This window comes from Mustela putorius, unplaced genomic scaffold (genome assembly GCF_011764305.1).
Source record: "Mustela putorius furo isolate JIRA1106 unplaced genomic scaffold, ASM1176430v1.1 tig00000224_pilon_pilon_pilon, whole genome shotgun sequence".
Taxonomy (NCBI): domain Eukaryota; kingdom Metazoa; phylum Chordata; class Mammalia; order Carnivora; family Mustelidae; genus Mustela; species Mustela putorius.
Window position 1 is genome coordinate 17946675 of NW_025421321.1, and position 14800 is coordinate 17961474.

The following is a 14800-nucleotide window of genomic DNA, read 5'->3' on the forward strand; positions in this document are numbered from 1 at the left end:
GAAACATAAGAGCAGGACACCGTAGGTCCTGAGGTCCCGGGATCACTGTTTGGGAGGCAAGAGAGGAGGAGAGCGGGCAAGACGGGAGATGGTGGTCAGGGGCAGGGATGTTTGGAGTCAAACACTCTGAAGGTAGGGCAGGGTCATAGCAAGGACAGCGGGAGAGCTGCATACCTGCAGAGCGGGCCTGAGAAGAACATAGTGGTTGACGAGATGAGATGGTTGAGGGACAGGAGCCTTGGGTCTTTGATGGGTCACCCTCGGCAGACGGGGGCAGGAAGCAGGGGAAGGCAGTGTGCAAGGCTTCCTCAGTGATCAAGGAAGAGACATGTCCCAGCAACTGGCTAGGGAAAGACCAAGCTGAAATTCAAACCCCAGACCAGGGCTCTCAGCCTTCTCCCTGTCCCCTTGTGTCACACTGCAAGGCATTGGCTGGCAATGCAGATTTCTTCATTCTGCAATAATAGGCACTGCTCCACTGAGCAGCACGAGCTGGGGAGCTTGGTATGGCCCCTTCTGCACAGTAGGTGTGCTGTCCAGAGTGCCACCCCGTGGGTGCAAGGGCACACTAGCCACTAGTTCCTGGGCATTCCTGCTTCTCAGATGCCCACCAGACCGTGTAGTGTACTCACTAATGTGACCACAGTCTCCTGCCATTACGGACTGTGCTGTCTCAGGGGTTTGGGGCTTGTGCATAGGTGGTGATGGTGATGGCAGCACAGGGGACTGCATAGGGCTGTGGGGCCTGGACACACTGGTTGCACAGTGCAGTTCACTCCGCGCACCAAGGTGCTTGGCTCTACTTCCAGAAGCCCTGGGATGACTCCCTCTGCAAACTGAAGCTTTCTTGGACAAGGTGAATCGTCGTCAGATTTTCACATTTTACTTTTTCATAAATGGGTGCCTAGGTAAACTTGAGAATCTTGGAAACAGCCATTCAGCCCACAGATATTCCTGGAGCCCCTCCCATGTGCCAAGCCCTGTGCCAGCCACCCGGGGGCATGGCAGAGATCAGAAGACACAGCTTCCCCCACCCCACCCCACTTCCCATGGGGGCTAGCAGGGTAGGGCCCTGCAGTTCTGCTTCCAAAGAAAGGGTCCTCTTTCCTGCCTCCTGCCTGGGGCCTTCAGACCTTCCCTAGCACTGGCTCACCTGCCATCTCACCTTTCCTTCCCTTCCCTACCCTCCGTTTAAAAATAGAAGCCAGCCATCAAAACCTGCATGGTCTCCAAAGTGCACTCTGCTCTCCTCAGAAATGCCAACAAGCTCAGTGTGGGCAGAGTTTTGTGTGTTCCTTTCCCTCTGGGCCCGGGCTGTCTCTGCAGCATTTCTGGCAGGCCCCGGTATGAGGAGCTCGGAATTCAGAACACTTGGCAGCAGGGAATGAGATCGTGGCCATTTGGAAAGGATTAGGAAGAAGTTACACGGAGTGTGGTTTGGGGTTTGTGTTTATCTCAACTGTAACTTTCCAGAAAGCTGGGACACCCAATTCCAATAAAAGCCTCCCCAAGTATTTTTGGGAGGCATTGTGATGGCGCTGGATTGTGTGGGTGGGAGTGGTTTTTCCCCAGTTTGTGCAGTGGGCTTAGTTACTGGGAGAACTTCTGTCCAATTTGTGAACCAACATGTGGTTCCCAAGGGATGTGCCCTGGGCAAGTGGGGAAGGTAGCACTGCTGGGCTGAGGGAAACAATTCAGCAGGGCCTTCTTCGGCTAGGGACCAGGGCCTGTGGCCAAGGGCAGGCCAGACAGGGAATCAGTCGGTGGGAGAGCTGGGACCAGAAGCCTGGCTTCATTGTTCAGGACTGAACTCCTGCTACCACTGCTGGGGTGACGGGCTGAGGCTCAGAATCGGCTGGTGGTGTTTCCCGCCAAAGATCTTGCAGGGCCCCAGGCAGGGTAGGAAAGGACTCAACAGAGCCATGGAGGCAATACCGCCAGCGAGGGGAAGCCCCGCCAGCAGGAGCTGGCTGCCCGCTGCACCTCTACCAGCCGATGAGAGATCGTTAAGCCAGTGGCCCAGCAGAGGGGCTGGAGCCCAGCCTGCCCCTCCAGCTCCAGGGCAGAGGGAGAGGGAGGCGCAGGGAGATTCCTGGAGCCCAGCCTGGGCCCAGCTTTTTGCATTTAAAAAAAAAAAATTTTTATTACTATGTCTAGCAGTCCAAGGTTTTCAGTTACTCACACTCATTTATTCATTCCATCCATTCAACATACGTTGATTAATCACCTATTTTGTGCCAAGCATTCTGCTCCATGATTTACAGAAACTATCTCTTTGCTTTAATTATCTCCATCTATCTCCAGACACAGTGCCCCTTTATAGTAGCTGTTTGGTGCACAGCCATTATTAACTACAGCAGTGACAAACCCCACTAAGACAGAGCTCCTAGCCTAGAAGAAGAGGAAGGGAGAGTAATTTCTGACACCTACTACATGCTGGGTCCTGGGGCAGCTTCTGACATGGCTTGCATTATTTCCAGGGACACTGGCATAGAGACAAAGAGTTACCACAAGTCCAGGGGCAGAGGGACTTCACGGAAGGTCTCAGGCTAGTGGCCCCTTTTACGCTGGGCCTTGAGGACCAAGTTCCCTGGTAGAAGATGGAAAAAAAGGGGAGAACATCTCGGGTGGAAAGATCACCACAAGCCATTGGCCTAGAGGCTTACAGTGCCTGTTATTTGTGGGTGGGGTGATGGGAAGGGTTGGGGTGGAGTGGGGTTGGGGAGGGGTGGCCAGAAGTTAAGAGCGGCTAGAGGCAGGGTGGGGGGTGGTACGTTGGCAGGTGCTTGGTTTCATGTGCTCCTGAAACATCTGGGAAGGTTTGCCTCCAGGACATGACCTTGAGCAGAGTCTTCCATAAGGCAGCTGGCCCTCAGAAACGGAGCTGGCCCAGTCCCCAGACTTTGCTGGCTGGTGTGTGGACCTTCTGGTTATTTGGTTTTGTGTTCCTGCCTCTCTGTGTCCACTGCTGCTAGCCCAAGTGCAAGGCTGAGGGCCCTGAGATCCTGGGGTTCCCTCTCTGGGCAGGAGCTTGGCACTGAGTTCCGCACAGACTCCCAGAGTTCTGGTGAGCTCTGCACAAAGCACTGTGCTTGTCTGCCTTCTTTCATCTGCCTGGCAGCCTCCCTCACAGAGAGCAGTAGGTTGTAAAGGATGGAAAGCTAGCAGCCCTTGGTTCAGTGTAGCCACTGGGGCTGCAGGGAGCACAGCATTGCCAAATCTGAGTCCCTAAATTGTGCTTGAACCCTTGCTGATACTCCTCTTATTCTCTTCCTCCACCCCCCCCACCCAGCAGACCCCAGAATGGGCTCTGATCCTTCCCCATCCTTGGTAATGCAGGGCTCAGGCAGAGAGGATGCTGGGTGGTCAGGGTCCTGAATGCTCTATGCTGCCAATGACTCACTTGTGTGACCCCAGGCAAGTCACTTGACCTCTCTGAGCCTATATCTTTGTCTGTGAAATGGGATAATAGCATCCTCTTTGGTGTTGTCAATAAACATGGCTGATAGCACAGTAAAGCGGCAAGCATGGCATATTTATGAGGGGGAACCATCAATGAGGCTTCAGCTGTCCTCTTGCTCCCCACAGTAAAGGCCCCAGTTGCTGGCAGGGTACAGTCTGAAGCGGGGAGATGCTGGCAGGCTCTGCAGCCTCCCCTGTCCTACCCTAGGAGTCTGACTGGGAATGCTTTCTCTGCCTGTCAGGGGAGCTGAGGTAGTCCCCTGGAGAAAGAATGTCGGTGCCATGGGGGCCTAATGACCTGGGGCACCACGCTGGCTCTGGCTCACAGTGGGGCCGTTCGCTGCAGCACCATCCTCCAAAGGCCTCCACCCACAGTCCTAGCACCAGGCCCACCTCAGAGAAGTGAGGCTGAGCCTGACTTCAGCTGGCGCTGGGCTCTGCCTGTCCCAGCTCCACGTCCTGCCCCGAAGCCTGGGACCTGCCAGGAGGGCCCAGCCCGTGAGGGTGGGCAGGGGGTGGGCTCGCCAGGCCTCTGTTCTGGGAGGGGGGAACAGAGATGTGCCAGGGGAAACTGGTCTAACCACCACTCAGTCATTCATTTGATTTTTTTTTAAAAGATGAAAGAGCGCACACACGTGAAGCATTATTAAGACATTCTAGTTGAGGAACGAAAGAAAATGCATTTTAAAAAGCACCCTCCCAAGCCAGTTATGCAACAGTGCAGGACAACCACACGCCCCAGAGACAGTGACCAATGAGAGGGCAGCAGAGGCCCCGCTACAGGGGTGGCTGAGGCCCAGAGGGCTGTGCACAGGGTGGTAGATGTGGCTGAGCTGAGGGGGATGAGTAGTGCCTCAGTTTCCCTCGTGCACAGTGAGGCAACGTGGGGCTTGCCAAAGGGGCCTGCCTAGCTCTGGGCAGCTGATGCCCCGCCCCCCCACCCCGGCCAGGCACTCAGTGCACATGGCCTAGCTCGTTCAGTCCTTACAATAGCACCCTACAGGGCAGGAACCATCACTATCCTCACTTCCCAGAGGAGACCCAGGTGCGGGGAAGTACACGCACTCACCAGGAGCGCAGGGCTAGTAGGTGGCAGAACGGGGACTGGGGCTCCGGGTGGGCTGCAGAGCCGGTGTGTTCAGTCTCAACTACACTGCCTTGGGACAGTGGGAGCAGATCACCTTCCAAGACATGGGGACATCAGAGCTGGAAAGGACACCAGGGACTCTGGGTACTCGTTCCTTTTAGGAATGGAGAAACTGAGGCGCCGGGTGGTGATGAGTCCTGCCTTAAGCCACGCAGTCAGTGAGGGGCAATAGTGGGTCTCAGCTGCGGTCCCCTGATTCATCACTGCTCCTCTCCACCAGGCTAGTACAGGTGTGGCCTGGAGACCAATGATGGGGGTATCCCTAGGAGCTTGTTAGGAATGCAGAGTCTCAGTGTTCCCCAGACTTATGGGCCAGAAACCTGCATTTTGACAAGAGCTCAGGGATCCACATGCACTTTCTAGTTTGAGAAGCCCTGCTTTGTGCTGCTCTACTTTTCTGGTCTGCGCTGTTACTGTGAGTACAACAACATTGCATCCAGACACAGTACAAGCTGCAATTAGAAAATTCTGGAAGCTCCATCCCAGGCTCACGTGGGGGTGAGTCCTCTGGGATCTGGGGGAAGCGACAGAGCAGGTCCCCCTGAGCTTGGTCTTTCTTGGGCTCAGGTATACCAGTCACCACTGACCTGCTGCCCAGGTGAGAGCTTAACACTGAGCTGGGGGTTACCAAGCCCAGGGAAGAAATACAACTCAGGGTCCAGAGCATTGCTGCTGATGGCTAGCGGACGAGGCCTAGACTCCCGTGAGGAAAACCTAAGGCCTGGAGGCTGGCCTGCGAATGGCGGGTTCAGGATAGAATTTCCTGGGGCGGAGACTGGCAGCAGGGGTGGTGGCCAAGAGCTTGCACAGGGCTGAGGGCCAAGGAGCTTTGGTTCTTTCTGTGCTCTCTCCCTGCCCCTTCCTGTGCACTATGAAAGGTTCTTCCCAGTTCCATGGAAGGTCCTATGTCCCCACAGCCTCAAGACCCTCCGCCTCCCCACTCTTCCCTACAGAGAAATCCCGTCACTGTCCCTGAGTGCAGTGAGAGGTAGAGACAGCCCAGCATGCCCCCCGCACCCCCCCCCTCAACCTGGTTGCTGGCTGGCAGCCCCTACCCCTGCCCTGGGTCCTGGGGAAGTCAGCGGAGCTAGGCAGAAGACTGGGACAGACTCCAGTTACTCCCTGTGGGAGTAACCGCAGGAACGCAGTGGCCTTTTGCTCTGTCTCTCGGTTCCTCTGAATCTGAGGCAGCCACGTAAGGGCAAGGAGAGTTCCACTGTAGCTGGCAGGGCTGGGGGCACCGAATCCATCTTCAAACACAGACCACCTTCAGATGGAGCGGGAGCTTTTCCCTGGAGGATGCCTCCAAGGCACCCGAGTTATTTGCTGTTCCTCTAGTGTCCTACTGTCCTCTCTACATGCTCTTCCCCTTTCTCCTTGGTGTAATGCTCCTCTGACTTGCTGTGTAGCCTCTCTCCCTCTCTGAACATTATGTGAAATGAGGAACAAGGCTAAATTAGCCCTCTTCAGGTGGGTCTTAGAGGAGCTCTAGGGCTCCTTGGAGAATCTGCGGGGGAGAGCATAGCATCTGAGGGTAGGCCTGCTGGGCAGGCCTCCAGCCCCTGCCTCTAATCAGAGGAGATTTGCTACTGTCTGTTTTCTATAATGGGATGCTTTTGGCTTTTTTTGGCAAGATGGTCTAAATGCTTGTGAGAAGTTCTGGAGGACTTTTATAGTACCGTCCAGCTGGAATCCCCTAGGAGGTAGATCTTTGATCCATGTGGCACAATTCTGGACCATTCCAGGCTGGCGCCCAGGCAGGGCTAAGGCGAAGGATGCTCCCCCTCAGCTGGCTTGGTGCAGGAGTGCAGGGGACAGGAGGGAAGAGGGTCCAGGTACTGGACCTCTCTCTCAGTCTTTAATGGCCTGGCAGCTACTCCCATCTGTTCTTTGTTCCTGCCCTTCTTCACTTACCCAAAACTTCCCAAAGGAAGCACCTCTCATGAAATCAGTGGAGACTGACAGTGTGAAAGCCACAGCCTTGTTCAAGGGGTGGCTCAGCCTCTGGGACTGAATGCAATCATGGGGAAAACAAAGTGGCCTGTTTCCGTGGAATAATCAGCTGGAAAACTGTCCAGTCTCTGCTAGGCCATGTAGAGGCTCAGCTTGGGGGAGACCAGAGAATCCCTCACTCTGAAGGGGCTGGCCACCGAAACCAGGAAGACAGCAGTGTCTACTGACTCAGCAATTTCACCCCTGGGAATTCAACCTAAGGAGATATTACAGAAAGAAAAGGCCATCTGCATAAAGAAGATTGCTGTGGCATTACTCAAAATAGCCCTAAACAGGGAACTACCCAGCTTCCCAGCAATAGGGGTAGTAAATTATAGAACATCAACCAGATGGAATATTATGCACCCACTAAAATTAGCATGGGAAGGCAACGTGGAAGCATGGAAACAACACTGAGGATAAAACACTCACGAATGGGAACTGGCTCCACACAGACCAGAATTTTTTCTTTTCCCTACAAAAGGTGTGACAGAGAATGGCAGCTGTATCATGAGTGATTCGTTGTGTAGTTCACTAAAGAAATCATGATTGTCTCCCACATGCTGGGGCCAGGGCTGGGGGCTGGGGCGAGGCTGAGAATGCCTTTCCTGCTCTCCATCTAGCACCTCCCATCTAATCCTGAAGCTCTTCCCTAAACGTCCTTCAAAGTTGTCACAGCATCGTCTTTCAATAAGAAGTGGTCGGTAAGGGCAATATGGGAGGAGAGGTGCTCCTCTTCTTCCTGGGAATGTTCCTCAGCTCCCGGGATCTCACAGCCACCTCCGGCTGGATTACAGACATGTCAGGAAAAAACCAAATGTCAATGTGGTAGTGACATTTCAGTCTTATAATGTCTTAGTTTCCTTTGAAGCAAAAGCCGCTTTAAAAATCCATGTTAAAACGGAGGAAAAAAGTTAGGACTTGTTACTAATCTCACGGCTGAATAATTAGGTGTGCCTAATTCTGAAAGTAGCAGGCGAAATTATGCAGTGCCAAAGTGACACTTCTCATACCTACACCATCCCGTCTACAGCAGCGTGGTTTTGACTTTATAGCTTAAATACGCTGCCAGAAAACCTAATAAAAGGAAGCAAAAATATTTCTGTTTAGATCAGGCTGCCATTTGAGAAAGACTTTTAAATATGTTCTTCCCCATGTGTAAATCTGACAGCCCTTGCATAATTAAAACCCCAGTGGAGAGTTTCCTCTGAATCTTTTCAAAGTAAACCAGTAAAACATCTTTTAGGCTGTGAAATGATGGATTAATACTTGGCCATCTCTGAGCAAGAACACTGCCTCCAAGAATATTGTTTGGGGTTAAAAGAACACAGGCCACCATCTCTATCTGTGGGAGTTCATGTAATCACAGGAGATGTAGGTAACGATGTGCCCAGGGGCACACACGCATCTATGATGAGTTCTGCTCATCTCGGATTTTGTTAAATGGAGGACCAGATAAACAAATGCACTCACATTAAAGCAAACTTGATTTCAACCCCTTAGGAACATGTCACATAGCATAAATGAAAGAAATAATAATGACCCAGGATTTCATTTCAGTGTGAGCCATCAAGATGAATGATTTAGACCGCAGAGTGGTTTTTTTTTTTTTTTTTTTTTTTTTTTTTTTTACTGCTGAACAATCATAGGCAGTGATTCCTGGATCTGTTCCATGTGGACACACATGTGTCTATGCCTAGCTTTGGGTATGGGACCCTGTTCCAGCTAAATGTCCATACAAAGAGTTTATGTTATCCTGATGTTCCATCTAACCCTAAATACACATGGTAACACCTGAACTTTTCTTCTATGTCTCCCTCTAGCTGAAGGCCCATTCCTGCCCCTTCTTCCCCTTCCCTACATGTGTGCATGCATGCATAAACACACGCACACATGTGCATACACACACACACACACACCCCAACCCCGGGGCAACAAAAGGCAGAAAGTAAGTGGTTTCTATCTTATACCATTCTGATAAACATCACAATGTCTCCTACTCGCTAGCACCTTTGCCTCGCTAGCACTCGCTTGCCTTCTCAGTTTAGACCTGCCAGATGGTTCTAGTCTGTCTGACTTCTAAGATATGTTTGATCCTTCATGCTTTCTCTGGACTTAATCAGTTGTTGGCCTGACCAACAGACAAGACCTCCTGCTCAGCCCTGCCCTGCTGTCAGACCCACACACACCCACACCCATTATTAAATACTTCAGTCTCAAACAAGGATTTGCCCACCAATTATATGCATGAATTTGGTAGACTGAACACTGCATAACATGGATTCTGCACCCAGCTGAACATATAATTAACTGTGACCTGAAACAAGTTCCTTAACACTCTGCACCACATGGTATTGGACTGAAGGTCTCCTCCTTGTTCTAGTCCTCTTTAGTGAAAATAGCCAGGATATGCCACCCATAAACAGTGTGATCCATCTCTTGTTGGAATATACTTTAACCTGTGTCTCATAGGATAAGCTTTAACTTTTCAAAAGCTAGCACCAGGTCTGACATACACAATATATCATATTTATAGAATAAACAAAAGAAGGTTTTTAAAAAAAAAAATCTAAAATCTAGATGCATCATTTAGCAGGGTCCATACAAACACAAAAAAGAAATGTCCACACTGCAGCATGGACCATATACACCATGATCTTCAATGATCAGATAAAGTGCATGCGAATTTCTCACCGGATAAGGTGACAGGCATACAATCCTTTTGGACTGAGCTTTGGCTCCCTGAGCTGCTAAATCCATAAAAGCACCAACACTAACAATAATTGTCTCTGAAGACTCAGAGCATTTAAGGGAAAGAAACTATGTAAGCAGAAGAGAAACTGACGTATATCCGTCTTTAGTTAAATCTCATCAAAGTATATTTTGCAAGAGAAGGGTGAAGTGACAACTGTGCTACTTCGGGATTCAGCAGAACTTATCTAACGGACAGAAGTGACTGAGTTGAACCACCGGCTCAGACCACTAGAGAAGGTGGATAACTGACAGCGATGCTGCTGCTCACTTGGCTGTCCTGGCATCCCTGCAGAGGTCTAGTTCGATGCTAAGCCGTCCACAGCCTAGTTCTGGTCCCTGAGTGCAGCTCCCCTGAGAGCTACATGTCTCCCTGCAGCAGATTTTGGAAACAGTGTGCTGGGTCATTCGTAACACAGCCACATGCTTGAGTGTAGCCCTCCTACACTGCTTGCCTACATCTGAAAACACAAATCTAGAAAGAGAACATAGCTCCTTTCTGCTTGACTAAAGAACAGCCAATCCTGCCAGTACATTAAAGACTGGGGCTTGGAACAATTTGCTAACACACAGACTTGATTTTGTGCAAAGACTGAGAGGAGCTTTAGGAGCTGTGGCTGGGCAGTGAATGAAGAAATTGATGAGAGTGCCATCCGAGAGGCGCTGAGACCACAGGTCATTGGCATGGGGCCTGATTCTCGTGGACTCACTGCCTGTAGGGGAAGAGGACACTGCTAACACCCTTCCCTTTAGCCTGTGAGTTTCATTAGGAAGCTAAAGCCAGAGCATGCAAATGGGAGAGAAATGCTGTCACCGCCCATTATGTGCACAGGTGTGCCTCTAGGTGCAGGAAAGCAAAAGGGTGTGTTTACAAGAGGAAGAACACAAATCCATAATGAGCTATGAATGCATGATGTCATCCTCTAGGACTAAGCATCCTTAGTACTTTTAAAGCACTAAAAAAAAAAAAAAAACTCTAGTTGCTATAGCAACTTGATGCAGCTCTTAAAAGGGGATTTTTTTCCAGGGGGTCATTTTATATCTTCAATCACCATAACAACATGATATAGCTTTTAAAGTGTATTTTTATCCAATTTGTGTGTGCTTTGGGCTTGGGCCATATTTGCCTTTTCTACTTAAAATAATCAGATCAAGCATGACACACGAAAAATCATTGAAGGAAAGGAAGCCCTTTCGTAGACTATACATATACACTCAGAGACACATCTCTAGCTGCTCATATCCTGCACATGCATGAAGTCTTTCTCTGTCTCCCAGCAGCCATCTGCGATGGCTTACACTGGCCAGTTAGTCTGTGCCTGTCTCTGAGCTGGCATACCAAACTAGCCCAGAACCTACCCTCAGAAGTTGTGTCCATACAATCCCCCACTTCTCAGCCCAGTGGATCCAGCCCCCTCCTCCAAAACTACCACCAGGAGATGTTGCCTTGGGGTGACTAGTGATATGGCCAGCCCAATGCCTTCTTCCACCCTGAGACTCAAAGCAGGAGCAGATGGGACACACAAAATCTCACCAAAGTGGAAATCCTGTGTTTATTCTGCACTCTGTAGTAGCTGGGGAGGAGGTCTGTTCACATGACACCCAGGGTCCAGGGAAAGGGAGGGCAGGGAAAGTGGATGACAGAAGAAGACAGACTTGGAAGGGGTGGAGTGGGGAGCAATCAGTGGTTCCAGATTCTCTTCGGGAGAGGTTCAGAGAAAGGGTAAAAGTGGGAGAAGTGGGGGGACTTACTAAAAGAGTACTTACACAGCATGTTGTGTATGGTTGTGAAACCGTGAGCTGCTTGTACCAAAAATAAGGAAAAGGGATAATAAAAAGTATAGAGAAACCAGCCCCCTCCCCCACCCCACCCAGCTACCCCCTTGTGCCACTATTGGTTGGAAAAGATGGCAGGGTAACAGGAGAGGTCAAGAAATTGGAGAAGCCGTGAAGAGGGTGGAAGGAGAAGGGGACGGCGGGGAGCAGAATGAGAGCGCTGAAGTCCTGGCCCCCCCAAGTCAGACCGGCTTTTCTTTGGAGGAGGTGAGGTGTAAACCGTAGGAGAAGCGGGTGGGAAGGAGATCAAGGAAGGTGGTCGCCCTCCCCAGGGTAAAGGGCTGGAGGATACTGAAGGAAAACGCGTGGCGAAAGAAAGGAAGGAGAAAGAAAGAAAAACGCTGTGAGTGGAGGTAAAAGGGCTTCTCAAATCACCTGGATGAGGAAACAGACCCAGGGGGCGCGAGAAACGGAACGAAACAGCAGGCCCTGACGCTTGTTCTCTTTAGAAGAGAAAACTGAGGCGCACAGAGAGGTTAAGTCATCGAGCTGGTAAGTGCTGGAGCGCGCGGGCGGCCGCGGGTCAGCCCAGCGCCTGGGTGAGGGTGCTCCCCATTAGGCACACTGCCTGCGAGTCACCTCTGGGTGAGGACCAGAGACTGGCCTCTCCGGGCACTTCCCGCGCGGACAGCCGGTTAAGAAAGAGAAGGGTCAGGAGGAGGGGGACGGGCGGAGAGGTGAGGGCAAGACGAAAGCAGGTGGGTTGATAGAAGGTAAGTGGGGGAGCCGAGAGACGCGGACCAGCCTCGGAGCCGTGGAAAGGGCGGCAGGTATAAGGCACGGAGAGGAAAAGACGCGCGCGGGGCGCGCCGCTCACCTATGGTCGATACCACGGTGCCCACGAAGTAGAAGGCGCCGGGGAAGTCCCAGCGCGGGCGCAGCGCGTCGGCTCGGACGCCGGCGGCCAGCGCGGCCTCGTAGTGCCGGAGGAAGGCGCGCAGCTCCGGCTCGGCCACGCCGTGCGCTGCGCTGAAGTTGCGCAGCGTGGCGCCCCAGCGCGCCCGCGCCTCCGCCTCGCCCGGGCTCTCGAGCGCGGAGAAGACAGTGGCGCCTGCCACCAGGTAGAGGCCGATGAGCGCCGCCAGCAGCACGAAGCGACCCGTGTCCTCGTTGAGGTGCGAGCGGCGGCAGCAGCAGCAGCAGCAGGAGGGGCGCGGCAGGCGGCGGCGGCAGCGGCGGGGCGGGGGCCGGGGGCTGCGGGAGGACATGGTCCGGAGCTCAGCCCCGGGGCCGGGGCGGCTCTCGGGGCCCGGGCCGCGACATCCCCCCCGCGGGAGCAGAAGCGTGAGGATGGTGGCCAGGGGTCGGGGGCCGCCGCGGAGCCCCTTGCCGCCTCCCCCAGAGCCCGGACGGCGGGGCGCCTCGCCTCCGCCTCTGCCTCCTTGGCGCTCAGGCCGCACACGGGTCCCGAGGCCCTTCGAGCGCCCGGGCTGGGACGCTCCTCTCCGCGCCCCGACGCCTCGTCGGCTCCCGCGGCTCCTCACCCGCGACCCTCGGGTGCAGGGGTCTGAAGCTAGGCCCCTGCCGCCCTATGGCCGGCGTCCGCGGGGCCCTGGGCCTCATACTCCTCTCCAGACAGGCCGCGGGCTGCGGGCGGGGCGGGCAGGGGAGCCCGGGAGTCTTAAGACTGGGACGCTGCAGCAGGGCACGAAGAAAGCCCCCGGGGGCGTCCCATGAGGCTTTCCCCCTCTCTGCGGCTCGCAGGCGCAGGCTGCGCTGGCAGTCCGCTCCCACCCCCGAGCCTGAGCTGGCGGCGTCGGCTTCGCAGCCTCAGAACAGAGCCGAGTCCCGGGAAGCGCTCCCTTTCCAGCTCCAGCCGGAGAGCCGCCCGGCACGGAGAGGCGGAGTCACCGGCGCCCGGGGCGGGGTGTTGGGCGGCGTGGGGAGGGGGGGAGATAAGGATGGGAAGAAAGGGGTGGGGAGTTGGGCTGCTGCGACGCCTCCCGGCCGTTCTGGAGGCACTAAATGCGGGGCACGGAAGCAGGTGTCCGGACTGCGGTGCTGGCTGCCACCCTGCCAGGGAACCCCGTCCGGCCCGTCCCTGAGCTTCGGCTCCGGAATCCCTTTCTTATCTCCAAGCTGCCGCCAAACTTTGCTCAACTTGAAGGTGCCTTGCGGTCTTAGGGGTTGGGGGCCACACGACGCGAATCTTCCAACACCTGGTTCTCGGGCTGCAGTCCGAAGTTTAAGTTCCCTCTTGCTCGCTTCTTCCTGGATCCTTCCGCAGCGCTAGGTTTCTGATGGTTCCTTTGGAGAAATGATCCCGTATGGGAAGGAATGGGGATGGGGTCACTCGGCTCCGGGCGACCTAGGAATGAGGGCGTCTCCTCCCCTCCCAACCCAGCTGGCGGCCGGCGTCAGCACCGCGGACAGCGCATCGGTGCTGCAGCTCGGGGGCGGGCAGCGCTAGGGCTGCGGGGGCCTGCAGCGCGGGGCGAGGCCCGTCACCGTGCTGCGCGGTGCTCCCCAAACCCTGTTTCCTTTTCTCCTTCCTCTATGCCCTTCCCCCCAGTCGGCGGCAGGTACAGTCGCTGAGCAGCGTGTTGACAGGGCGAGGACGCTGCGGAACAGAAAGAGGGGAGGAGTCAATTGCGAGTAGGGGAACGAGGTGTCACCGGAGGAAGAAGCGTCCAGACCCACCCTGCTCCTGGGTCTTCTTTCGCCACCCTAGCTCCCTGACTTCTCCAGCCCGGGGTGGGGGAGCCTGGATAGGAACCTGGTTGAGCAGGGTTGGTAGAAGAGGTGCAGGGGAAGCTCGCTAGCGGGCTCCCCCCGAGGCCGGCGTGGGGGGCGGAGGAAAGGGTGTGTGGTTGAGAGCGGCGGGGGCGGGGAATCGTCGCCCCCTAGTCCCGCAGCGACCGCAAACAGCTGGTGCTCCGCGCTACCTTGGGAGGTGGGAGCTTATCCGCACAAGAGTCGGGAAGGGTCTGGGTCACAAAGTTCTCTGGTGAGGAACGCCCTCCGTACGGACGGAAGATCATTCCCTTAGGGCAGCCAGCCCCTTCTCTGTCTGCCACCTTTCCATGATGATGATGATGAGACTACGCAGATAACAGAAAACAAAAACAATGGTGGTGACTGTGTTTAGACACCCCAGGTGGGTGAACTGTAGCAAAATTAGAACTATCTTTCCACCCCATTTCCCAGCTTGTCTGGCCTCCACACTAGAAAACACTCAACCTAAGGTCAACCTGAAGTGGTGGCAGCATAGTCAGTCCCCTTAAGAGTCCGGATGCTCAAAATGGTTCCTGAAAGAGCCTCCACTACTCTTTGGGCATTTTCCAGCTTAGAAACTAGGTACCTCTGAACCCATGCCCCCGTTTGGAGACTGGGGTGGTGTGGGGCAGGGTGGGGAGCAGGAGAGCTATTAGAAAGCAAAAAGGGGGGCACCTGGGTGGCTCAGTGGGTTAAGCCGCTGCCTTCAGCTCAGGTCATGATCCCAGGATCCTGGGATCGAGTCCTGAATTGGGCTCTCTGCTCAGCAGAGAGCCTGCTTCCCCCTCTCTCTCTCTCTGCCTGTCTCTCTGCCTGCTTGTGATCTCTCTATCAAATAAATAAATAAAATCTTCAAAAAGAAAGAAAGAAAGCAAGAAAGCAGGCAAATAGGGATGA

General features: G+C 54.0%; 1 protein-coding gene across 1 annotated transcript in view; it reads right to left on the bottom strand.

Moving 5' to 3' along the window:
- The window catches only part of KCNK12 (potassium two pore domain channel subfamily K member 12), a 52939-nt gene extending 39183 nt beyond the window's left edge, over positions 1-13756 (bottom strand). Inside the window, exon 1 of the mRNA XM_004752866.3 lies at positions 12006-13756. Within this exon, the coding sequence (XP_004752923.1) occupies positions 12006-12396 (391 nt within the window). The 5' untranslated portion in view covers positions 12397-13756. The remainder of the gene's footprint in view (positions 1-12005) is intronic.
- Positions 13757-14800: the final 1044 nt, after the last annotated feature.